The 27,797-nt window shown below is 38.5% G+C and overlaps 1 protein-coding gene across 1 annotated transcript in view; it reads left to right on the forward strand.

The window, feature by feature from the left end:
* Positions 1 to 27,797, forward strand: part of LOC150089347 (lon protease homolog, mitochondrial-like) — a 441,356-nt gene that overhangs the window by 88,437 nt on the left and 325,122 nt on the right. Inside the window, exons 5-6 of the mRNA XM_090368526.1 lie at positions 7,630 to 7,787; positions 21,093 to 21,225. Of these exons, the coding sequence (XP_090224652.1) occupies positions 7,630 to 7,787; positions 21,093 to 21,225 (291 nt within the window). The remainder of the gene's footprint in view (positions 1 to 7,629; positions 7,788 to 21,092; positions 21,226 to 27,797) is intronic.

Genomic DNA, 27,797 nt, shown 5'->3' on the forward strand with positions numbered 1-27,797 from the left:
TTCAAGAATCTGCATTCAAAAAATAAGATTCTAATTGCTTGGCTAACTTTGTGCCTTCCTGTATGCTTTTTAGTGTAAAATTTTGAAGTTTAGAATTTTCATCTGCTCTATCATCCTCTGAATTGATTTGGTTTTACCACCGATGTCATTTCTACCAAATCTGCTTCGTCAGCCTCTTCTTCTACCAGTAATTCTTGAACATCTTCAGTAATCATATCTTTTTAAAAAATTTTTTAGGAGCATAGGGAACTAAGGCAGTGTTACTCTGTGTATATTGTCTATAAATTGCATGTGTCCTGAGGCCGATTTTCTGTTTTGCTGGACGAAAAACTAGAGATTCTGGGAGAAAAAAAGCCATGCGATCCTCGCCTGAGCCCGAATAACTAAGCCAAATTGTGAAAAAGATCCATAAAAATTCCTCCCGCCATTGATGGGATTCTAACTCAGGTCTTTTCCACCTGGTCTGGGGAGGAGGGAGATTTTATCAACTGTGCTATCCATGAGGGCTTCAGTAGTCATATCATCAAACCTTCCCCTCCTACCGATGTAGCAAGTTCTACTATCTCACCGATTCTGTTTTTGTAAGGTTAGACCATATTTCCGAAATGAACTGACTATGGCCATACATTTGTTTTACAGTGTTGATGGTTTTACACCTTTCAGCGATAAAGCTATGTTTCTGATACAGTCCACAATTGAGAAATGTTTCCATGCCTCCATTACTTCAATAGATTCGGAATCATTTTTTACCAAAATCCATTGTAACAATTTTCTGAAGTAATGAGTTTTAAAGATGGATATAACTGCTACATTTCAGCCCATCTGCTTAATTTATCCAGGTCTTGTTGGATTAGTATACACTTATTATTGAGAAACAAACATTAAACTGGTGTGACTATATCAGTATTGTTAATACATATTAAATATAGTAAAGATCCACCACTGAATCCTCTGGTATTCCACTCACAACATTAGTCCAAGCAGAACAATTTCCATTATTGACTTAAGTTTGTCTTCTGCCACTCATCCTTCCCCTTATCGTAGCAGTAATTTATCACCATGCTATACTACTCCAATTTCTACAGCAGTTCATGTAGAAAAGAATAGAATTATTATTTTTTTTTTTTTATTTTTTTTTTTTTTGCATCTAGTTCCTTTATGACTACCTGATATTAGCCAATCAGATCCTCCCTTTACAATCCATGTTAGAAAGGCTTAAGTTTTGCAAATTACAGTGTCTGGAGACTAGGCATCGGCAAGGTGATCTGATAGACGTGTATAAAGCCTTGAATGGTTTGAGCATGCTCAATGCTGATGGGATTTTTCCTCTTGCTCAGAATAATCACCTGAGAGGGCATAAATTCAAAATGAGGAAAGACAGATGTAGGATAGATGTGCAGAAATTTGCCTTTAGCCAGTGGGTAGTTGGTTGGTGGAACAGATTTCCATCACTTGTTGTGGAGGTTGATAGCCTAAATAAATTTAAGGCTCAGCTGGACAGGTATTTCGAACGAATGGGAGGGGTGAAGTGGAAGGTGTTTTTTTTTTTTTTTTGGCTGATGCTGCATAAGCTTGCTTTCTTGCATCATATGCCTCTGCTAAGGTCAAGCATTAGTACACTAAAAGCACAATTCAAAATTCATTTAAAGTTAACATCCGGGATTGTCTGGAGGATGAGATGTCCTCATATTACAAAGGGAGGCAGTACTACTGCCAGGTTAGTCATTTAATATTAAGGCCATTAGTAAACAATATTTTTGATTTTATAAAATACATATATATAAATATTTCATTCATTTACTATAAAAAAGATTTTGAATCAAATAGTTTGAATGCTTCACCCATTTCGTTATGCCAAAATACAAAATCAAGTAACATTAGCTATACCCTCAAATCACATATTCTAATAATGACTTATACATGGATCAATCCATTTTCAGAAGAGCAAGTTAAAACTTGCTCTTCCAATTTCCTTTATCATAACATCATTTTACTCTCAATTTGAATTAAGTAGTCCTCTGCTATTCCCATCCCTAAAAACTTTGACTTGAGAATGTAGATGCTAAATGTTTATCCATTTAGCATTAGTAGAGGCATATGATACAAGAAAGCAAGCTTATGCAACATCAGCCAAAAAAAAAAAAAAAAAAAACCTTCCACTTCACCCCCCTCCATTAGTTCGAAATAACTGTCCAGCTGAGTCTTAAATTTATTTAGGCTATCAACTTCCACAACAAGGGATAGAAGTCTGTTCCACCAACCAACTACCTGCTGGCTAAAGGCAAATTTCCACACATCTATCCTACATCTGCCTTTCCTCAATTTGAATTTATGCCCTCTCAGGTGATTATTCTGAGCAAGAGGCAGTATCCTATCAGCATTGAGCATGCTCAAACCATTCAAGGCTTTGTACACCTCTATCAGATCACCTCGCCGGTGCCTAGTCTCCAGACACTGTAATTTGCAAAACTTAAGCCTTTCTTCGTAAGAGCAACCCTTTGTTCTGTTCACTAACCTTGTTGCCCTTCTCTGTACTCGTTCCAGCAGCTCTACATCCTTCTTGAAATGAGGCCTCCAGACTTGTATACAGTACTCAAGGTGTGGCCTGACCATTGCCTTATACAAGAGAATAATCACCTCCCTATCCCTGCTAGAAAAATTCCTGTATATCATTGATAAGACACCATGAGCTACTCTTGCAGCCCGTCTGCACTGCTCAGAGAACTTCATATCTGCCAGCACAATTTACCCCCAGGTCCTTTTCATACTCTGTCAGTGTAGTACCACACAGTTGATACGTTACTCTGGGGTTGCTGTTTCCCATATGTAGTGCTTTACATTTGCAAATGTTAAACTTCATTTGCCACCTCTCAGCCCATCTGCTCAACCTTTCCAGATCCTGTTGCAGCAGCATAGCATTGCATTTCATCAGTTACTTCAGACTCATCAGTAGTTGTGATTTTCATAATTATTGATGAGTCTGGGCAATGTGTGATGGACCAGTATGGGTTATTCCTTAACTTCTAGTGCTAACGTAATTAAAGAATGCTTGCTACTTCTCTCTCTCTGCTTTCTTAGCCAAATGCCTCTCGTGACCTACGTTTGCATGCTTAACCCTTTTAGTAATTTGATTGCAGACTAGTTGTTTATGCCTTCTTTGTTCTCAATATGTAATCATCCTGTGCCTCTATCTTCTCTACCACTAGTCTCATTGGGCCATCTGATCTCCCTTTAGGTATATCTGTTAGTTGGTATAAAAGAACTAAGTAGCTTCTGTTTGCCATAGACTCTGCAGGCTATACCTTCACTTTTTTCTCATTTCATCATTTTGCTATGGCAAAAATGATGAAATGAGAAAATGAGATTGGCAATGAAATGAGAAAAGATAACTAAGTCCTGTGCTCCTGCTCAGGACTTGTTAGTTATTTTAAGAAATGTGATGCCTTTTATCAGATGTGGCTTTTTGGCCTGAATACGATATTCCTGAATGATGGAATTATATTGTTCTCTTTCCGTACTGGAAACGTCTGGCAAAATTTTGGTAAAATTCCTGCATTTCTAGTTACCTGTTCAGTGGGCAAGAATGTTATCACTCCATCTGTTTCATTATTGACTATACTCAATTCATCTCCCCCTTATCTTTAAGTAGTTCTTGAGTTACTTTTCAAATAGTTTTGAACTGCACTTGGAAAATAGTAATATTAAGACATCAGATTATAATCATATGCAAATGGATATTGTGGTCATTTTGATCATTAGTGCATATTTCATAAATTTGTTCAGTTAAATCTGACCGAATAAACGACTATCATTCTATAACAGCAAACTGACTGAAAATGGACCCACTGATATTCTTCTGAAAGATTTGTTGCACACCTGGAATTTTCCATTTGACAGTATACTTCAAGAACCCAATATACTTAATCCACTGTGGTCTGTAAATCTTCCTTACTGTGATACCTATTTTCAGCAATGTGTTGCCTATTTTCAGAAGAAATCCCTGGGAAATGAAAATATTAAACTACTCCATGCCCTCAACAATACTCAGAGCTGCATAATATATACAGATGGTTTGAAAATGGACTCTGCTATTGGTGCCACAGCTGTCTTTTCTTTTACACTCCCTATCACTACCAGTTGAATGTAGCAGTTATACTGCAGAATTATATGCAATAAAATTAGCCTTTGAGAATATTAACACTTTCCACAATGCTAGCAATGTAATATATACTGGTTCCATGAGTGTGTAATGTCTGTATTGAAAAATAAATTTTCAGTATTGAATCCCATCATAAAACAAATCCTTTTCTGCAAACCATTTAAAATAAAAATCATTCAATGAAATTTTGCTGGATCCAAGAACATTCTGGTATTACAGGTAATGAGAGAGCAGATCAGGCAGCCAAACAGTAATACACTAGAAAATTACCAAATGCCATATATACATTATTCAAAGCACATAGGGGCATATACTGTACTTACTCATGTCACCTTTTGATCTCCCTCTTTATGAATTGGAGACAATTTGCACATCTCCCATCCATAGAGACCTCTCCTGAATCCATGGATACTCTCATGATTGTGGCCAAAAATCTGATTACATATTTTGTGGCCTCCCTTAATATAATTCGATAGGTCCCACCTAGCCCAGTTTCCTTTTTTTACATTTAACTTCAATTTCTTTTCCACTTTCTACCGTCACCCACAGTGAACAGTCAGAGAGAAAAATGGATACCCAATTACAAAAAAAAGTTGGCAAACCATAATGTGGAAGCTTTATTTAGAAGACCTTTGTGCCAAATACAATCAAAAGCCTTAGAAATGTCAAAAGCAACTGCTTCACATTCACCCAGACTTTACCATTGAATTTGTCTATAGATGAGTAATTTAAGCCAGCATATCAGCAGTGAATCGACACTGAAGGAATCCATACTGGCAATCATTGATCAGATGGAAGGTTTCTAGATAGTTTAGGAGTTAGTGGTTGATGGATTTCTCAATTACTTTGGAAAGAGTATAGGTAAGTGCAATGGGAAAATAATTGGAATTGAGGGATTTGTTTACCTCCTTGGGTTTTGAGAATAAGTGGAGAAATACCATCAGGATGTGGAGTTGTATTAGCATCAGTATTGTTCAAAATTCTTCAAACATTGTTTCGATGGGAAATCACAGGAGGCATTCAATAGAGTCTAATGGGAATTGTAGGATGTGGTTTACCATGATACACGAGGTAAAAGGAAAGTAGCAAGGAAAATACTTGTAAAGCAGCTTTATCTTTAATTGAGGAGGCAATACAACCATTAAGTTTTAACTAAGGTGGGCATATAGACGACCAGAAACTGTGGATAGTAGTTTTGGTAGGACACCAGAATGCTCAACTACTGTTTGGCCATGAAGCAAGTTTTCTACACTTATCCTGTTCAAAATCTAGTTTGGATTGATTAATAACTTCATGTTTTTGTGGAATTTAGTGTAGAGAGAATATGCACATGGGATTTAATGTAGAGAGAATATGAATCTGGGATTTGGATGCAAGCCAATTGTGATATATAACGTTCTTATCTTGAACAGCATTAGCACCTTTATTGGAAAATCAAGGTTTAGATAAAGGAGGAGATTTTCAGGTGGATTGTAGAATAAAGGATTTCATCCCTACAAGAATAATTTCACTTGCATGATCTGAGAAAGCATTAAATCAGTAATCCAACAAAGTAAAAGGTTTCTGGTGGGTAAATGAACAATCTTTCTGTGCAAGGTCATCATTAATTGCAAAGGCCTCAGAATCTCAACCAGCTGGTACCATGTGACTAGAAAACTGAATCCTGCTGCGGTTGTAAATATTAAAATCGCCTAGGAAATTACCTCACTATTAGGAAAGTTAAACTAGAGAACATTGAGTTTCAAAGAAAAGAAATTAGAAAGTTCCAAGTGATTAGTGGAGTTGGGAAAACGATGAAAGCAACAGATGAATTTGTCAGAAGACTCTTATAGCAACAATAATAATAAGATATACAGTTTATGTTCCAACCTAGCTATCGCGGCCACAGGCCAGGTGTTTGAATGAGGTCAAGAGATTTTTCAAGTTCGAGAAGATCAAAATAAAACAATTCCAAATTACTAAATCTTTGACAGGGAATATCAGAGCAGACAGATGCACAAGTACTACCTTTGCAGTGAAAGGAATTGTACAGTTAATAATTAGGATAACTGAAATGGAAGTGTTTGAGTAAAAAGTAAGTGGAGCATGACAGATAGTAGAAGAAAATGGGCGTCAGTGAGATTGAGACTCAGATAACATTTGTGAAATGAATGTTTAGATCTTTTTGCAAATTAGTCTGACTGTTCTTAATGCATTTAGTAGATAAAGTAAAAGCAGTGGGTGAGTAGGAACATATATGAATTAATGAAATTTTGGATATGGTATATACACAGCAAGAATATACTGAGTTCCATCATATAACATGGCCTCAACAATGCCTTCTGAATACATACTACTCAGACTCGATCCAGTCTCCAGAGTAGAGATTGTGAGATTGTACACTAGCTGAGTGGTGTCCAGCCTTTTCCCGTACAGGGACCATATTCAAAGTTAGATTTGTTTCACGAGCTGCACTGAGTGATTCAAGAAAAATTAGTGGTTACATTGTCAATTAAGTGTACTGTACATACACTAAGGCATGCAACATTTTGATAGCACCTCATATATAGACACACTTCTGGTCAGACATGCGCATGTTTGATACAAAACATAGATAAAAGAAACAGAATTCACAACACCAACACTTGGCTTCGTAACTTCAACGCTCTCACATATTTGCCACAGTGAGTGCCACAGTCTTTAAATTCATTTACTTCCACTTATTTTAGTGTCGAATGTACACGGTTCTTGAAATAATTAATAAAATTTAAAATGTTATTTTAGTTCACTTTCTGCGCAGGCTGTATAAAATTTATTTGCGGGCCATAGGGTGGACACCACTACACTAGCTGATCCAGATGCCTCCTGCAGTTACCAATAGGTTCGGTCTGGTGGACTATCAGGTGGCTGGCCTGTGAAGATTGGATCTCACTATGATGCCCATCATAACCTCAAAAGAAATCAATTGTACAGCATGAGGGAAGCGATGGGGATTGCCAGAGCTTTACCCTGAAGACTAAACAATGGTTTTTGTCACATTAAGCCTCCTATAGCCAAAAGTGGTTGAATTGCACTGGTTTGTGAGAGTCATCCACCACCTATATTGCCTGATAACAGAAAGGTGGCATTCTTTGTGTGGTGTGAAAATTTCTAAATTTAACAGATCTAAATTTAAGTCTAAACCTTAGGCAGTATCTATTAATTAGTATAAAAAACTTAGTAGCTTTTATGATTACCTTCATGAAGGATTACCTGCTTAGAATTTGCATTTGGCAACATAACTTGGTTCCACTGAAAAGAATTTATAAAACTGTATGTGGCCATTGTTAATTATCTTTACAAAATCAAATTTCCTTCCCTTTTTCTCCATTTGCAAATGAAAAAAAAAAAGTCTTGCAATTCAATGTATGTCTTATGCTATGTGTATTTCTATATGCAGTATGTGCTTGTTTGTCTGTATGTCTATTTAATGTTTTTTTTCTTGAAATAAGATGAAATCATTGAAGATGCTTCTCGTAAACGACGACAGAGGAACAGAAAAAATCGTCGTTTTTCTGAACAGCCAAGTAACGAAGATGGCCAGCATGTGTTGATGGTAGAAGTGGAAAATGTTTCACATGAGAAATATGAGATGGATGAAGAAACAAAGGTAAAAAAATTTATGTTCCATTTTTCTCTCCAAAGAAACATGAATAAGTCACTAGGCTGAATAAAGAGAACACCCTCATAACCTTATAAAAAATCAATCAGGTCATTCAAAACAAGTTAAAAATTACTTGAATGTAGATTGTTAAGCACTTTGATTTCCAAACCGTCACTAAATTTGACATAGCAACATCCAAAGTTTAATATCAGTTATAATATTATAGGAATAAAGTAAATTTAACTTTCAGCTATTGGCCTCAATAGCTGAAAGTCCCTCTGGCAGCAAATTTTTTAACAAAATCAGATAGCCATACTCGTTAGCAAGGGCACATGATGCAAGAAAGCAAGCTTATATAGCATCAGCCAAAAAAAAATAAAATAAAAAAAAAAAACCACAAACACACACCCTTCTCATTTCACCCATCCACTCACTCCAAATGTTTGTCTAGTTCTGCCTTGAATCTGCTTAAGCTATCAACTTCTACAACTACAGATGGAAGTTTGTTCCAGCAATCAGCCAACCGCTGATTGCTGGAACAAGCTGGCTAAAGGCAAACTTCCACACGTCTATCCTACAACTGTGTTTCCTCAATTTGAAGTTATGCCCTCTCAGGCGATTATTCTGAGCAAAAGGAAGAATAGCATCAGCATTGAGTGTGCTGAAACCATTCAAGGCCTTATACACCTCAATCAGATCACCTCACAGGTGCCTAGTCTCCAGACACTGTAATTTGCAAAACTTAAGCCCTTTCTTCGTAAGAGCAACCCTTTGTTCCATTCACTAATCCTGTTGCCCTTCTCTGTACTCTTTCCAACAGCTCTACATCATTCTTAAAATGAGACCTCCAGACCTGTATACAGTATTCAAAGTGTGGCCTGACCATTGCCTTATACAAGGGGATAATCACCACCTTATCACTGCTAGAAAAACTCCTGTATATCATTGACAAGACCCTCATGAAGTGCCTCTGTAGCCAGATGGGAAGGAGCAGCAGTGCATAGCACACGCTTCTTGATTAGACCTAGGGTTAGAGCCCGTCGCCACCAAATACGAAGGATGCGGAAAGGTCAGGGAATGACCACCGCACATCCCCGGAGCAATATGGCCTTAGTTGCTAATGCTCCTAAAAAAACAAATAATAAACAACAACAAGACCCCATGATCTGTGCTGGCAACCTGTCTGCACTGCTCAGGAAACTTCATATCTGACTGCACAATTACCCCAGGTCTTTTTCATTCTCCACTACCTTGAGTGAAGTACAAAGGGTACTAGGAAAGTTTTGCAATATGACGCAACAATGAATCACAGGAAGCTGCTTGTTGCTGCATGTTGAGACGTTCATACGTGCATAGTAGCCGCCGCGCCAAGTCGATGGGCTCAGTTATTCATTAGTAGTGAGTGTAAAGTGCTTGCGATGGCATCGTGGTCACGAAATGAGATAAGGACAGTTTTGCGGTATAATTTCGTGCGTGGTTTAACCATAGACCAGTGCTTAGAAGAAATGACTCTTGCACTAGATGATGATTGTCCACATCGTACAATGATATTCAGGTGGTATAGAGAATTCCAAAGGGGAAATTTCACTCTGGAGGATTCTGAGAGGCCGGGAAGGCCACGGAGGAAAACGTTACTGCTGTGAGGAAAATGCTTGACGAAAACAGGCGAGTGACCTACCAACAGATAGAGAATACTTTGGGCCTAAATGCACCAGCAATTCGTTCGATTCTGTAAGATCATTTGCACGTGAAGAAACTTTGTTCTCTCTGGGTGCCGCATCAACTGACTGAAGAGCAGATGACACGATGTGTGACTTGGTGCCGGGAGATGTTAAAAAAGTTTGATAAGGGACAATCTCGGTATGTGAACAACATCGTGACAGGTGACGAGACTTGGCTGTACTATTACGATCTGCCGACCAAGGCTCAAAACAAAGTTTGGGTCTTTGATGATGACGATACACCCGTAATTGTCAGAAAATCCCGATCTGTAAAGAAGAAAATGATAGCTGTATTTTTCAAATCGAGTGGAATTGTGGAACGTGTCGTTTTGGACACGCAGAAGACAGTCACAGCTAAGTGGTATACTGAACAATGCCTGCCTAAAGTCATTGGATCTATGAAGAACCTGCGGCCAAAGTCAAGAATGGACACCTGGTACCTCCATCACGATAATGCTCCAGCTAACCGCGCCAAAGCCTGCACCGAATATTTGACCACGACAGGACTGAAACGTCTCGAGCACCCTCCCTACAGTCCAGACCTTGCTCCCTGCGACTTTGCACTGTTCCCACATGTGAAAATGAAGCTAAAAGGGAGGCGGTTTTCCAGTGATGAGGACCTTCTATGGGCTTGGGACAACGAGGGTGCTTTACTCTCTAGTGAAACTTGGCAGAACTGGTTTAAAGATTGGTTTCGGAGGATGGAGAGGTGTATTGAATGTAGAGGAAATTACTTTGAAAAAATTAAATAAACAAAGCTGTATTGCAAAACTTTCCTAGTACCCTTTGTACTGCATAATTGGTACATTACTCTGGGAATGCTGCTACCCATGTACAGTACTTTGCGTTTGCCAAATACTGTCATTATCAATCTTGCCAACCTTCATATCATTTGCAAACTTGGACATTAAGCCTGTTATCAATATCATTGATTGATACAGAAAACAATGCTGGGCCCAACACCGAACCTTGGGGGACTTCACTAATAACATTAGTCCACAAAGAGCAGTATCCATTGATTACCACTCTCTGTCTTCTCCCAATCAACCATCCTTTTATCTATTGTAGCAACTTGGCCTTAATGCCATACTGTTCCAATTTGTACAATAGTCTTCCATTTGCCACAGTATCAAAAGCTTTCCTAAAATCCGAACATAGGATAACAAAATTATTCTTTGCATTCAATTCCTTTGTGACCATATCACAGTATCCAATCAAATTTGCCAGACAAGACTTCCCCTCTACAAACCCATGCTGTGTCTGAACAATAACTTTAAGTCTAGATGATCCTGCATCGCTTCCTTAATCAGTAACTACATTATTTTCCCTGGAACAGAAGCTAAACTAACTAGTCTGTAATTACTTGCATCACCCTTTGATCCCCCATTGTGAATTGTGGACATATTTGCACATCTTCAGTCCATTTGGTCCTCCCTGAGTCCAAGGAAGCTTTCATAATTATGGCTAAGGGTTTGATTACATCCTTTGCTTTCTCCTGTAATATAATTGGATAGATCACATCCATTCCAGGTGCCTTTCTTATGTTTAGTTTCAACAATTTATCCTCCCCATTTGCTCTCAGTTATTATAAAATCATTTAGTTCCCTGCCAGAGTTTCAAAAGTTTCTGGCATCCACTTTCTAACAGACATTCTTCATGTGTGAATGTAGATACAAAATACTCATTTAGTTTGGCAGCTATCTGACAATGATCATCCACAGTCAAACAATTGATATCAAATGGACCAATCTGATTCATCCCTTCTTTTTAGAGTTTATATAAGTAAAGAAGTCTTTGCTGTTTTTCTTTGCATCCTTTGCCAAACACTTCCTGTAATCTGCCTTCACCTGCACCCCCGGGTGCCAAGCGTATTTCGAGGCCAAGCTATATTCTTGCAATTTATAAAGTGCTCTTGATAAGCGATTGAAATTATATTTTACGTTCACATTTCTATAAACAGTTTTACTTTAAAAACAGTTCTATACTTGAAAAGTAACAAGTAGAACACAGGAAGGAAATACACCTTTCTTTACATTTTCCTCTATTTATATTTTTACTAATTAACTAACACTTCAACCGCTTGGTCTCCAAGTGGCACTGCTCCTGCCTCCCCGTGGCGGGGCAGGTAACCTGGGGGAAAAGTTATCCTCCAGGGCGAAAAGGAGTAACGATGGATATAAATGACTAACCACCACTAGAGCCTTCAAATTCAAGGCCAGACATACCAAATGATGATGACCCAAACCAACCAAAAAGGCTCCGAAGAGAAGTGCAGAGCAATGAGATGCCAAACTTCCTTGTAATACATTCGCTCTCCAACCAGCCTGTTGGCAAATTATCACCATTTGTCATCCAAAGATTTTTGGAATCCATTGCTGGTACACCGAAAATGGTTAAATGTCTGCAATCCGGAGACCTCCTAATCGAAACAGCCTCCTCAAAACATTCAGAATGGCTGCTTAAAACAACAACCTTTGCTGGGCTACCCGTATCTATCACTCCCCACAATAAGTTAAACTCGTCAAAAGGTGTCATCACAGAGTGGGACCTGATTACAGTATCTGAAGAGGAATTGTACAGGAACTGGGCAATCAAAAAGTAATTAGTGCAAAATGTATAAAAACCAAAAAAGATGGAAATCTTGTTCCAACCCGATCCATAATTTTAACATTCAGCACCCCAGATTTGCCATCCTCAGTAAAAGCTGGCTATTTAAACTGCCGAATACGGCCTTACATACCTAATCCTCTATGTTGCTTTAAATGCCTAAAATATGGACATTCACAAGCATGTAGAGGTGATGCCATTTGTCCAATTTGTGGTTCCAAGGAGCATACACAAACAGACTGTTCAGCCTCAAGTCCCATTTGTCCCAACTGCAAAGAAAGTCACCCAGCCTTTTCCAAATCTTGTGAAATGTGGAAAACGGGGAAGAAAATCCAAAAATATAAAATAGAGCACAAAGTTACGTACCCTGAGGCACGCAGACAGGTTATGTCGACCATGCCCAGTCGTTCATGTGCAGCTCACACTCGAAGCTTTAATTCAACAGCAGCTCAAACAGATGTATCCATACCTCCCTGCACATCTCTAGCTAACTGGGTTAAAAACACATTATCAAACCCTGTCAAAGACACACATCAAATTAAAATCAGTGAATCGACCAACACTCCAATCAGTATCCCAGTTGAGACTCGGACAGTCCCGCATGACAAAGAAAAACTAAAAACTACTAAACACAACAATAAACCTGAATCATCCACTGGTAGTATGGAAGTAGATGTAAACCCAGATCATGAAGAACCAATACTAGAACTTCACGCAAACGATACTATGGATACCGGTCGCCCTACCTTCCCGAAAAGAGACCGAAAAAAATCCTCCTCAAACAAAAAACAGTCAGATGAATCATCCTCAACTAAACCAAAATGAACCACAGCATCTTACAATGGAATTGCAGAGGCTTTCGTTCCAACACAGACGATATTCAATACCTAATTAATCAATATTCTCCGGTTGCCTTTTGTTTACAGGAAACTTACCTAACCACACAAATTTCTCCTTCGATAAAGAACTATTGCATTTATCGAAGAGATCGAAATACCGCTAGCACTGCCCATGGTGGTGTGGCAATCCTAGTAAATTCAAAGATCCCAACTAAATATATCCCACTCCAAACTAAAATAGAAGCTGTTGCTGTTCGTATAATTCTCCATAGTGCAATAACACTAGTCTCAATATACCTACCGCCAAACTGTATTAACTCTTTAAAAGATCTTGAAGACCTCTTTATACAGATACCTCCACCTCTCTGTATATTAGGAGAATTTAACGGGCACCACCCATTATGGGGCTCTCCTAAATTGGATAGACAAGGCCGACTAATTGAAAGTTTTTTTGGATGCACTAAATCTCACTATACTCAATACAGGTGCACCGACACACGTACAGCTTCCAGCAGGACACACCTCAGCAATAGATCTCTCAATTTGTTCACCAGTACTAGTCCCAGCCATAGAGTGGTATGTAATAAACGATCCCATGGGCAGTGACCACTTCCCAATAGTATGCAACTTTCTGAAAGCAAAGACTCCTTCAATTCAACCCTGCAGAAAGTGGAAATTTGTCCGAGCAGACTGGGCAAAATTTCAATCATCAATTGACCTTGATGAGGAAAAAATCCACCTCCAGCACATTGATGATGTTGACAGATTACATCACGTCACATCTTCTAAATGTGGCTAAAGATACAATACCAATATCAAATCTGCCGGGCCGAAAGCATTATAATTACTGGTGGAATGATAAATGCACCACAGCAAAGAGAGCAAAAAATAAAGCCTGGAATTTGTTTTGGAAATGTCCAAGCACAGTCAATCTCCTTAATTATAAGAAATTAAGGGCAAAAGCAAGCAAGCAAGCAAAGAAAGAATCCTGGGCCCGTTTTGCATCCAGTTTTCACAGAAATACTGATCCCAAAATAATATGGAAAAAAATTAGACAGCTGTCTGGTAAGTTTCCTACCATACCTTCTCCAATCCTCTCCTGGAATGGGAAAGATCTCTCTAATCCTGTAGATATAGCTAATGCTTTAGGCAATACTTTTGCAGAAATCTCAGCGTCAGCCTATACTACCTCATTCCAAAGAATTAAAAAGAAAAGCATGCTATTCATTTTCAAACTACCCGTCTTCTCCCATATAACAAACCTCTGCAATATTCTGAACTTTTACATGTCATTAGAACAGCTCGCAATGGTGCTGCTGGGCCAGATGGGATTTATTATGTCATGCTACAACATCTTGATGACAAAGCTCTGCGCTGCCTCCTGGTCTTTTACAATTGCATATTTTTAGAAAATGTTTTTCCGGCATCTTGGCATCACTCTACAATTTTGGCATTCCTGAAGCCTGGAAAAGATCCATCCAACCCAAATAGCTATAGACCCATATCTCTCTCAAGCTGCCTCAGTAAAATCCTTGAGAAAATTATCCACAGAAGACTCGTCTGGATCATTGAGTCGAACATCTAATGAGCCATAGTCAATATGGCTTTCGTCAAAACAGATCATGCTTAGATCTTATGGTCAAGGCCGAATTTGCCATCCATAATGCTTTTGTCAAACATGAACATCTAGTAATGGTTTCAATAGACATAGAGAAGGCTTTTGATACCACCTGGCGGTATGGTATACTTAGTGATCTTTACCTTCTCGGACTACGAGGCAATCTTCGTATGCCTCGTAGTCCGAGAAGGTAAAGATCACTAAGTATACCATACCGCCAGGTGGTATCAAAAGCCTTCTCTATGTCTATTGAAACCATTACTAGATCATTTCAAGTTCGATATCAACATGCCCTTTCCCCAACTTTCATCCAGGAAGAAGGTGTTCCACAGGGATCAGTACTAAGTGCCACACTTTTTGCTCTGAGAATAGATTCTATTACTAAGCAGCTTCCAAATACAATTGAGACTTACCTTTATGCAGATGACCTTTCCATCTCTTGTCATTCTCAAAACATGAGGTCTATTAAAAGACAGCTTCAGATATCACTTAATAAAATTCAACAATGGGCGAGCCTCAACAGCTATCGGCTCTCGCAGCAGAAAACAGTTGCCATCCATTTCTGTAGACAACGCAAACTTCATCCAGATCCTGAACTTCAATTTTCTAACGTCTTTGTCCCGGTCACCAGCAACATCCGATTTCTAGGATTAACCCTTGACAATAAGTTAAATTTCCTAGATCATATTAAAAATGTACAGACTGTATGTCTAAAAAAGTTAAACATACACAGAGCTTTATCTGCCCAAACATGGGGTGCAGATCGTACCTCACTCCTTCGGTTATACAGGGCATTAATCAGATCTCGTCTCGATTATGGTGCTCCAATCTATGATTCTTCCAGAAAGAGTGCATTACGCTGGCTTGATCCCATTCAGCACAGTGCTTTGAGAATTGCAATTGGTGCATTCAGAACGTCGTCAGTACATAGTCTCTACATTGATGCTCATGAGCCCCCACTAACTTTATGCAGGAAAATACTGTTACTGAAATATGCTGTCAAGATACAAAGTTGTGCCTCTCATCCCATTCGGTCATACCTTTTTAACCCACCGTTAGAAACCCTATACAGAAACAAACCTAGCATAGTAAAACCAGCTGGTCTTCACCTTCTTGAACTGGTGCATGTTTGGAATATTTCTATCCATTCCGTAAAGCAGGTAGCAACTTATACTCAACCTCCATGGACTCCTCCTCCTCTTCCAATCTGTGACACTTACCTCTGTCAATGGAGAAAGAATTCCTTGCAAGCAACAAATATCAACCAAATTCACGCAGTTCACATTCAAAGATATTCTGATTTCTCTCCAATTTATACAGATGGCTCTAAATCTAATTCAAAGGTTGGAGCAGCTGCAGTGTTTCCAAATACAATTGTATCAGCTTCCCTTCCGTCAGAATTTAGTATATTTTCTGCTGAATTATACGCAATAAAACTAGCTTTAGAAAATCTTCATTCTAACTGTTCTTTAAAATCTGTTATTTACACTGATTCCCTCAGCTCAATCATGTCGTTATGTAATTCCTCAGATAAAGTTCACCCTGTTCTAGATGAAATCAGAAGCTTATTACTGCAAATTAAAGAACCCAATCAACAGGTCACTTTTTGCTGGGTTCCAGCACATTCCGGTATTTTAGGAAATGAACTGGCCGATAAAGCTGCAAAAAATCCATCTACCTTAGATCTAACCAACATCCCTGTTCCAGCATCAGATTATGCACTAACCATTCATGCTGCTTGTCTATCACAATGGACAGAGCTGTGGCACTCTCAGACTAATAATAAACTCTTTCAGTTTAAACAAGACCCGAAAATTTGGCGCTCCAGTGTCCGTACATAGAGACGAGAAGAAGTAGTCCTCTCAAGGGCAAGAATGGGACATACACATCTGACCAACCTTCATTTATTGAGAGGAGATAATCCACCACATTGTTCTAACAATTTGACTGTAAAACATATTCTTATTGTCTTCTCCTATTATAAACAAGCCAGAACTTCATCCTTGATCTCACCGGTTAATCTACATAAACCAATTACTCTTGAAAACCTGATTGGTGATAAGGCAAATATTTCTGAATTTTTTTACTTTCTCAGGCAAACTGGGCTTTTTAATTATTTCTGATTTATGGAAAACTCATGTTTTAATATAATAAGTGAATAGGCACATTATAGCCTTAGCAGCTTATGTGCCATTAAGCCTCCATAACAACAACAACCTTCACCTGCCTAACCTCCTTTGTGACTTGATTACAATCTAGCTTATGTCTGCCATAGGCTTCTTTGTCGCCTGATTATTTATATGCATCTGATGCATTTTTCTTTTCTCCCACCAGCCCCATTAATTCATCTGATATCCATTTAGGCCTTCAACAGTATTTCTTAGTTGGTAGCCGGGTGGGTAAAGTACCTGCCTAGCAACCCAAAGGTCGCGGGTTTGAATCCCGCCTTGGGCTTGAATCAAAGTATTGCAAAAACCTTGGGAGGTGCCTTATGGCCACAGAAGCCGATGTGCCAGTAACTACCAAAAAAAAAAAAAAATCTTAGTTGGTATGAAGAGCCTAGTACCCCCCCTCCCCAAGATTAAGTCCCTGAAGGCTTCTCATTTAGAATTCACTGTTGGCAACATCATCAGTTGAACCCACTGTATAGAATTTAAAAACTCTGAGACCACTGTAGTCACCCTTATGAAAGCATATTCCCTTTAAGTAAATTCCCTTTACACCTGATAGTAGTTATATCTTTAAGTAAATCCCACGTCAGTACACTGATCACTGCCATCTAATGATTCCTTTATCTACAGGTTCTTAACGCATTAAGAATCACTGCTGATAATCAGATCAAGAGAATTACTCCCACTGGTTTCCTCTCGAATATGTTGCTGTAGAAAACCATCATCCAATAAATCCACAAGTCTTGCTAGTTTGCGAGTGACCAATCCACAAGTTCCAGTCAATCTGGAAAGTTAAAATCCCCCATTACAAAACATTCTGATTTACACTAATCTAATCTAATCTAATTCTACACTAAAAAGCATACAGGAAGGCATAAACTTAGCCAAGCGATTAGAATCTTATTTTTTGAATGCCGCTTCTACTGAAAGGAGCACAAAGTTCAAAAGGGAGCTTCAAATATTTTAGCTCCATACCAAGAAATTTACAAAGGTCTAACAAGGAAAAGCAAACAAACCCAGGTTACTCATTTTAAAAGAGAGCAGAAGGTACATGAAATCTGGATGCTGCAGAAGAAAGTTCGAAGGTGAATATATACTGCAACAGAGAAAATGTTCTCGTTTGATTGTGCTTAGCAGTGATGAAGAGGAGGGAAATTAAATGAATGTACATTATCTGACATATGTGTATTACAGTTTGTAAGGTAAGACATTTGTTCAGTTATTACTATTTAAGTTACTACTATTATAAAAATTAAGTTTCCGATAGTTATAAAAAAATTATGTATTTTTCTTAGCTTTTGGAACGTAACCCACCTTGTTTGTACTGGTTCTTAGTCCCATATAACAGTTTCAGATTACATGAGATTTTGTAGGAACCAAACTACCATGTTATATGAGGGTTACCTGTACTATATTCCTAGTATTGGTGTACATGCAAGTATACATGTACCCATTCTTACTCTTAGTTATCCTAACACAGCTCATGTATTTACTTGTTTCATGATGATTCCCAGTAGTCCTTGAAATTCCCAGCATCATGCTTTCCAGGCTGCTACTCATTCCAATAGAAGCAGTGCAAGAATCACTTTCACCTCTGCCTGCAGCTACTATTAATCTATTAGTCTGTGAAACCCCCCTCCCAAGCTATCAGTTTTCCAACCCACTTAACATTGCCTCGATAGCATCAGCAAATATTCTTGTGTCCTTTCAATTTAAGTGTATCCCATCCTTGTAGAAGCAGTCTTTTCTGTTAACAAGCACAGACCACACTGAGAAAAATTCTACTTCATGAGTGCCGACCGGGCTAGCCGAGTGGGTAAAGTACCTGCCCGGCAACCCAAAGGTCGCAGGTTCGATTCCCGCCTCGGGCTTGGATCAAAGTACTGCAAAAACCTTGGGAGGTGCAATATGGCCACAGAAGCCGATGCGCCAACAACTACCAAATCAAAAAAAAAAAACTTCATGATTCTTGCACAATCTCTCTAAGGGCGAATTAATTGACAAGGCTTTCATCATATACTCTCCTATTGTTTCTGGGCAGAATTGCATGCTTTCTAATCTACCCTTAACTGATTTCTACTTGTTAAGTATGGCTGCAAAACTCCTACTCTTAATATCATTAGTACCAATGTGCACAACGATATCACCTTTTGTGCCTTTAAAAGATGATATCTGCTCTACAATGTAATCAACTTTTGCCCCTGGCAGACATACTGTGGTCCTATTCCACCTATCCTTTTTGCATAATATATTTCCAATCTCTCTGACAATAACTAGCTCCAGTGGATTGTGCTTTGAAGATTGTTGCTTGTTGCAGAAGAGTGAGCTCTGGTTTAGCTGAGAACTTGATGGGCACCCCATTTTAATTCCATCAATGGTATCTTCCCTATTCTTGAAAATCTCATAGATGCACATCAGAATGCTGAGTTCGTGCTTGATTTCTTCATGCTCTCTGCACCTAGCATACACAAAAGGAATCCTCCTTGGCGTAATCATGTCCTGTTCCAGAGGCAAAGCTTTCACAAGTTTCACATTTTTTTAGGCTGCGCTGCATTGGAGAAATTCTCCCTTTGGTTCTTCCCCCCCCCTCCCCGGCCACAGCACTCCCATTATTATTGTACCGTTAATAGTCTGCTCTAGTCTGTGGCATGATTTCTGTTTAAGTGTAATTTAATTGATTATAAATGAAAAATTAATAAGGTTTAATTGATTAATTGACAATACTAAACATAAACTAATGGATTCCTAAATGTAGTGATATGTATTTCGCTATAACATTACATTTGTAAATTCTAAATAGTTATAATAGATAATAAATTTAGCTATCTATTGCCAACCTACGTGATTCAAACTCTTGAGTGACCTATTTGTGAAACTAAAAGCTATTAGTATCAGTAATGGCCGCATGGTGCAAAAAAGCCTATGGCTTATGTCACCAGCCAAAAAAAAAAAAAAAAAAAAAAATCCTAATAATTAATAAAAGAAAAGGAAATTAAACCTATCATCCGAAGGTCCTATCCAGATGACCTTTGAATTTCCCCAAACTGTTAGCCTCTACCACCCATGTAGGCAACTTATTCCGGTAATTTATAACTTGCTGACTAAAATAAAACTTCCTGCAGTCCAATCTAAACATTTCCCCCCGTAACTTGAATTTATCTCCCCTATTTCTAGCATCATTTATAATCTTGAAAATTTCGTCCTTGTTCATTTTACTGATGCCTCTCAGAGCCTTAACACCTCAATCAAATCTCCTCTAAGGTGTCTAGTTTCCAAACTCTGCAACCCACATATTCGAAGTCTTTCTTAAGGATGCCCTTTTGCCGATCTCACCAGGCGAGTTACTCTTCTTTGCACCCTTTCAAGAAGCTCTGTCTTTCTTTAGGTGCAGTCTCCATACTTGAACACAGTATTCCAAGTGTGGTCTAACAAAAGCCTTATACAAATATTAATGTCATGCTTTACGAACTTTGTGGTAAAGTTAAATTATTAAACATGTAGTACTGCTATAAATTATAGTTTATAATCCTGTACTGATTGTAGCAATGTAATCTACATAAGAACTTTAGTATCTGCTATATCACTACTAAAACAATGGTGGCAGAATTCAAACATTCCTATCAATACAACACATTGCCAGCAGAAATTGCTGTATTGTGTTGATGTTTAAATGGTGGATGCTTAAACAATTACAATGGCCAATGAAAGAATAAATACGACAAATTAATCAGGAATCACAAATATTATACTACTAAATTTAAATCAAAAATTAGAGAAAAATCAATTTCAAATCAGTAAATGAAATTCCGCTTAGCGGCTTTTTAAACACGTGTAGTTGATGAGAAGCCGGTTTTGTAACTTGGAGTATTGTATTCAGGTCCAGAGGCCACATTAAAAGAAAGAAATTGAGTTTCTTAATGTGTCCAAAATACAACTGGTTTGGTAGAAATATGAAAGGGTTTGCCATTTAAGAAGTATTACAAAGCGTGGAAGATGGCTTCGAAGGGTTGGGGAGGGACTTCTTATAGAGATATGCACCCTTTAGATGTGAAGATAAAATGTACATTGGAATTTTCAAATGAGCCACAAACCATGTTCATTAATGCAGGATAATTAAAGAAACTAATAGATTATCACAAGAAATTTACATTTGGTTTGTGTATTGGTGATCGTTAAACTGCCTTCTAGTTCACCCCCCCCAATTGTCTTACTGGTATTAACTAATGAGGTATAATACTGTTAATTGTATGAGTAATTTTATTAAATTGGATTTGAAATATGTCATGCTTAAGTTTAATGGATTGTTTTCTTGTTATTAAATTTAAATTGTCCATATGTCCTTATTCTCATTTTAGGCACTGACTCAGGAAATAGTAAAAACTATACGAGATATAGTCTCTCTTAATCCTTTATATAGAGAGTCTATCCAACAGATGATCCATGCCGGACATAGAGTAGTTGATAATCCTGTTTATCTTGGAGATTTGGGTGAGTTTTACATCATAGCTGTGATTCTGTAGTTTGGCGAGAGAGAGAGAGATTATATAAAGCCCATTGATAAAATTCATAAAATTATTTCTTAAAATTTAATTTTTAAAATAACTAAATGCACAAGGCATAATACATTATGCCTTGTGCATTATTATTTTAAATATTGTCATATACACCTTTTGGCATCTCTCATATTGTGTGATTATCTTCACAACTGGGTCATCATGTCTGCAATACCAGGGTACCTGCCCACCCACTGATGATAGGCCAATAGCCTTGAAACATGGCAGGGTGGTGGTGGTACTCACTGAGAATAAGTACTAATAGTCTTCTCTATTAGAGAAGCGTTACTTATTTGAGGTAGTGCAATGTCATGGCAACTCGTCGTGAAGGAAGAGCACAATATGAGAAAGAGCAAATGATGCCTACAACTACTTTTAGTTTCTTAAGAGTTATCTATGGTGTATCTACACACCGATATGTGGTGTTATATTAAAATTTAATTAAAATTCAGAATTATTTCAGTTACGTCTTTTTTTTTTTTTTCAAATATGTTGGTATTAAATGGAAGGTGTAGTAGTAGTAGTGGCACATGATGCAAGAAAGCAAGTGTAGGAGCTTATGCAGCATCAGCCAAAAAAAAAAAAAAAAACACACCATTCCCTCCAAATGCCTGTCCAGTTCCTCCTTAAATTTATTTAACCTATCAACTTCCACAACGACAGATGGAAGTTTGTTCCAGCAATTAACCACCCGCTGGCTAAAGGCAAATTTCCGCACATCTATTCTACATCTGTCCTTTCTTAATTTGAACTTATGTCCCCGTAGGTTCGTAATCTGAACAAGTGGAAGGATCCCATCAGAATTCAGCGTGCTCAACCCATTCAAGGCCTTATAGACCTCAATCAGATCACCGCGCAGGTGCCTAGTCTCCAGCCACTGCAATTTGCAGAACTTAAGCCTCTCTTGGTAAGAGTATCCCTTCATTCCCCTCACCAATCATGTTGCTCTTCTCTGTACACGCTCAAGCAAATCTACATCCTTCCTGAAATGAGGCCTCCAGACCTGTACGCAGTACTCAAGGCGTGGCCTGACCATTGCCTTATACAGAGGGACAATCACCTCCTTTTCCCTGCTAGCAAAATTCCTATATATCATTGACAAAACCCCATGACCTGCCCTAGCAGCCTGTCTGCATTGCTCAGAAAACTTCATATCTGACTGCACAATTACTCCCAGGTCTTTTTCATTTTCTACCACCCTAAGTGTAGTACCACACAGTTGGTACGTTTCTCTGGGGTTACTTCTACCCATATGCAGTACTTTGCATTTGTCAAGGTTGAACTTCAGTTGCCACTTCTTAGCCCATCTGCCCAAATTATCTAGATCCTGTTGCAGTAGCACACTGCCATTACTGTCATTAACAACCCTGCCAACCTTTGTGTCATCTGCAAACTTCGACATTAAGCCTGATATACCTTCATCAATATCATTGATAAATACACAAAACAACAGTGGACCCAACACCGAACCCTGTGGGATTCTCTAATAACATTAGTCCACGAAGAGCAGCACCCATTGATTACCACCCTCTGTCTTCTCCCACTTAACCATCCTTTTATCCATTGTAGCAACTTACCCTTAATACCATTCTGCTCCAATTTGTACAGTAGTCTTCCATGCGCAACAGTGTCAAAAGCTTTCCTGAAATCCAAGTATATGATATCAAAATTATTTTTTGCATCCAGTTCCTTTGTGACCACATCATAATAACCAATCAAATTTGTCAGACAAGACTTTCCCTTAACGAACCCATGCTGTGTTTGAATTATTGCTGCAGTCTTGTCTAGATGATCCTGCAATGCATCTTTAACCAGTGACTCCATTATTTTACCCGGAACAGAAGTTAAACTAACTGGTCGGTAATTACTCGTGTCACCCTTCGATCCACCTTTGTGAATTGGGGACACATTTGCACATCTCCAGTCCGCGGGAACCTCCCCTGAGTCCAAGGATGCTCTCATAATTATGGCTAAGGGTTTTCTTAGTTGCTTTGCCGCCTCCTTTAAAATAACTGGATAGATCCCATCCTCCCCAGGTGCTTTTCTTATGTTTAACTTCAACAATTTCTCCTCCACTTTGCTCTCAGTTATTACAAAATCATTAAGCACACTGCTACAATTTGATAACCTTCTTCCATTTTCAAACTGTAATAATTCCTCACGTGTGAATGTAGATGCAAAATACTCATTCAGTTTGTTTGCTATCTGAACAGGATCATCAACAGTCGAACCATCGATGTCAAGTGGACCAATCATATTCATCCCCTTCCTTTTAGAGTTTATATAAGTAAAGAAATCCTTGCTGTTTTTCTTAGCATCTTTTGCCAAAGATTTCTCGTAATCCGCCCTCATTTCAGTTACGTCTTTTTTTTTTTTTTTTTTTCAAAGATTTCTCGTAATCCGCCCTCATTTCAGTTAAGTCTTTTTTTTTTTTTCAAACATGTTGGTATTAAATGGAAGGAGTATGTTCACATTACTGTGTAGATAAGCTATAGTAATACTAATAAATTTCCTTACATTAACCTGAAAGAAATACCGCATAGTTATATATATTTCTAATTATTTTAAAGTTTCTATATTGATATAATGAGAGAGTATTTAATGCCAATTAAATGCTAAAATGTATATTGTAGTTATTGTAAAATGTGCATTTACAGAAACTTTTTATGGTATCAAATTTCTTAACAATGGTTGGTCTAGATTTTGACCATAATATGATTAATTAAATTATTTGAAATTATTTATCATGGAATCTTTGCAAAATGATCTATATCTGTTTATTTGTAAGCTCCTGTGAGCAGCAATTTTTCTTAACCAGTCGCAGCACCTCCTGGGAGTTGTCCAAAATATCAATTACGCCTTAATGACTTTAACTCTACCTTCCTAAATATAGACACAGAGTAGTTTAAGAAATGATAACTTATTGTGTACACAGAATTATGTATGGAAAGAAACTGTCAGTTTCCAGGTTTTCTATTGTAAACAAAAATAGAAACACCATTTTGAATTTCTATTTTTGTTTACAGTTTTGGATAAACAAGAATATTTCTTGCCACTATTTCTAGAAATTAGATACTTTTATGTTTATATTATTACATTTGATGAAAAAAAGCCGTGAATTAGGGTTCAAATTGAAAGTGTCTGCAATTCTGCCCAGACACGATAGGAGGGAGTATATGATGAGAGCCCTGTCAATCAATTCGGCCCTGGAAAGATTGTGCAGGGCTCAAGGGGTAGAATTTTTTTCAGCCTGGTCTGTACTTGTTAACAGGAGAGACTGCTTCTACAGGGATGGGATACACTTAAATAGAAAGGGTGCAAGAATGTTTGCTGATGCTATCGAGGCAATGTTAGGTGGGTCGGAAAACTGCTAGATTGGGGGGATACAAGGACTAATAGATTAACAGTAGCCACTGGCAGAGGTGAAAGTGATTCTTGCACTGCTTCTATTGGAATGAGCCGCAGCCTGGAAAATAAGATGCAGGATATTTCAGAGACTGCTGGGAATCATTGGGGTACAAGTAAACACATGGGTTGTGTTAGGGTAGCTAAGAAAAAGAACAGGTGCATGTATACTTGTGTGTACACCAATGCTAGGAGTTTAGTAAATAAATTTGATGAATTTGAGGTATTGCTCAAAACATCAAAGGCAGATATTGTGGGGATTTCAGAGACGTGGTGTCACACAGATATAAGAAATGCAGAACTGGAATTTGGGGAGTACAATGTCTACAGAAAGGATAGACAGGATAGGAAGGGAGGAGGGGTTATGCTATTAGTTAAAAAACACATAAAATCCAAGGAAGTGAAGCCAGTCGACATCGCTGGACAGTGCAGTGTCGAGTCAGTTTGGTGTGACATAAGCATTGGGAGATCAAAATTGAGAGTAGGAGTGTGCTATAGGCCTAATGACTCTGATGAGTATAATAAGAAACTGTTCGGAGAAATAGAGTGGGCCAGTAAATCAGAGAGTCTTATAATGGGGGATTTTAATTTCCCAGATATTGACTGGAATTTGGGGGCTGGTCACTCACACAGTAGCAAGGCTTTTGTGGATTTATTGGATGATTGTTTTCTACATCAGCATGTTCGGGAGGCAACTAGAGGGAGTAATACTCTTGATTTGATTATCAGTAGTGATTCTTCATGCATTAAGAATCTGCAGATAAATGAACCACTTGGTGGCAGTGATCACAGTGTGCTGAAGTGGGAGTTACTGAAAGAGGTAACTACCATTAGGGGTAAAGGGAAGGGGTATTGCTTTCGTAAAGGCGACTACAATGGACTGAGACAGTATTTAAATTCTATACAGTGGGATCAACTGATGATATTGCCAACAGCAAATTCAAAATGGGAAGCATTCAAAGAACTTATCTTGGAAGCTACTAGGCTTTACATACCAACTAAGAAATATTGTTCAAGGTTTAGGCCAAAATGGATGTCAGATGAACTAATGAGGCATATGGCAGAGAAGAAAAATGCATGGGATACATACAAATTAACACGTGACACGGACGCCTATGATAGATACAAGTTGATCTGTAACCAAGTTACAAAGGAGGTTAGGCAGGCAAAGGCAGATTACGAGAGATCCTTGGCAAGGGATGCGAAGAAAAACAGCAAAGAGTTCTTTACTTATGTAAACTCTAGAAGGAAGGGGATGAATCAGATTGGTCCACTTGAGATCGATGGGTCAACTGTTGATGACCCTGCTCGGGTAGCTAACAAACTAAATGAATATTTTGCATCGACATTCACACATGAGGAGTTATTCAGCGAGGGGAATGCCAGAGGTGTATTCAACTCTAGCAGTAAGCTAGAGAATCTTGTAATAACTGAGAGCAAAGTGGAGGAGAAATTGTTGAAGATAAACACAAGAAAGGCACCTGGGGTGGATGGGATCTATCCAGTTATATGAAAGGAGGCAGCAAAGGAGGTAAGCAAACCCTTAGCCATAATTATGAGAGCTTCCTTGGACTCAGGGGAGGTATCCATTGACTGGAGATGTGCAAATGTGACCCCAATTCACAAAGGGGGATCAAAGGCTGACACAAGTAATTATAGACCTGTGAGTTTAACTTCTGTTACCGGAAAATTAATGGAGGCACTGGTGAAAGAAGCACTGCACGATCATCTAGACAAGACTTCAGTTATAGCTAGGACACAGCATGGTTTTGTTAAGGGGAAGTCTTGCCTGACCAATTTGATTGGATACTATGATGCAGTCACAAAAGAACTGGATGCAGGGAATAACTTTGATATTATATACTTGGATCTTAGAAAGGCTTTTGATACTGTTGCACATGGAAGACTGCTGCACAAATTGGAGCAGTGTGGCATTGGAGGCAAGTTGCTGCTATGGATAAAGGGGTGGTTGAGGGGGAGAAGACAGAGTGGTAATCAATGGACACTGCTCATCGTGGACTAATGTTATTAGTGGAGTCCCTCAGGGTTCAGTATTGGGGCCTTTATTGTTTTCTGTATTTATAAATGATATTGATGATGGTATATCAGGCTTAATGTCCAAGTTTGCAGACGATACGAAGGTTGGCAGGGTTGTCAAGGACACTACTGACACTATGCTGCTGCAACAGGATTTGGAAAGGTTGAGCAGATGGGCTTTGAGGTGGCAAATGAAGTTTAACATTGACAAATGTAAAGTACTACATATGGGAAACAGCAACCCCAGAGCAACGTATCAACTCTGTGGTACTACACTGACAGTGGTAGAGAATGAAAGGGACCTGGGGGTGGTGGTGCAGGCAGATATGAAGTTCTCTGAGCAGTGCAGACGAGCTGCAAGAGTAGCTCATGGTGTATTGTCAATGATATATAGGAATTTTTCTAGCAGGGATAAGGAGGTGATTATTCCCTTGTATAAGGCAATGGTCAGGCCACACCTAGAGTACTGTATACAGGCCTGGAGGCCTCATTTCAGGAAGGATGTAGAGCTGCTGGAACGAGTACAGAGAAGGGCAACTAGATTGGTGAATGGGACAAAGGGGTTCTCTTACGAAGAAAGGCTTAAGTTTTGCAAATTACAGTGTCTGGAAACTAGGCACCAGCGGGGTGATCTGATAGAGGTGTACAAAGCCTTGAATGGTTTGAGCATGCTCAATGCTGATGGGATTCTTCCTCTAGCTCAGAAAAATCACCTGAGAGGGCATAAATTCAAATTGAGGAAAGACAGATGTAGGATAGATGTGCAGAAATTTGCCTTTAGCCAGCGGGTGGTTGGTGGGTGGAACAGACTTCCATCCCTTGTCGTGGAAGTTGATAGCCTAAATAAGTTTAAGGCTCAGCTGGACAGGTATTTCGAACGAACAGAGGGGTGAAGTGGAAGTGGTTATTTTTATTTATTTATGTTACTTTTTTTTTTTTTTTTTTTTTTTTTTTTGGCTGATGCTGCATAAGCTTGCTTTCTTGCATCAAATGCCTCTGCTAATGCTAATAAAATAGATAACAATAGATTTACAGGGCCTCTCAAAAATATTGCGAGGTAGGTAA

The sequence above is a fragment of the Mastigoproctus giganteus genome, chromosome 2 (genome assembly GCF_048544385.1).
Source record: "Mastigoproctus giganteus isolate SK-2022 chromosome 2, ASM4854438v1, whole genome shotgun sequence".
In the NCBI taxonomy this organism is placed as follows: domain Eukaryota; kingdom Metazoa; phylum Arthropoda; class Arachnida; order Uropygi; family Thelyphonidae; genus Mastigoproctus; species Mastigoproctus giganteus.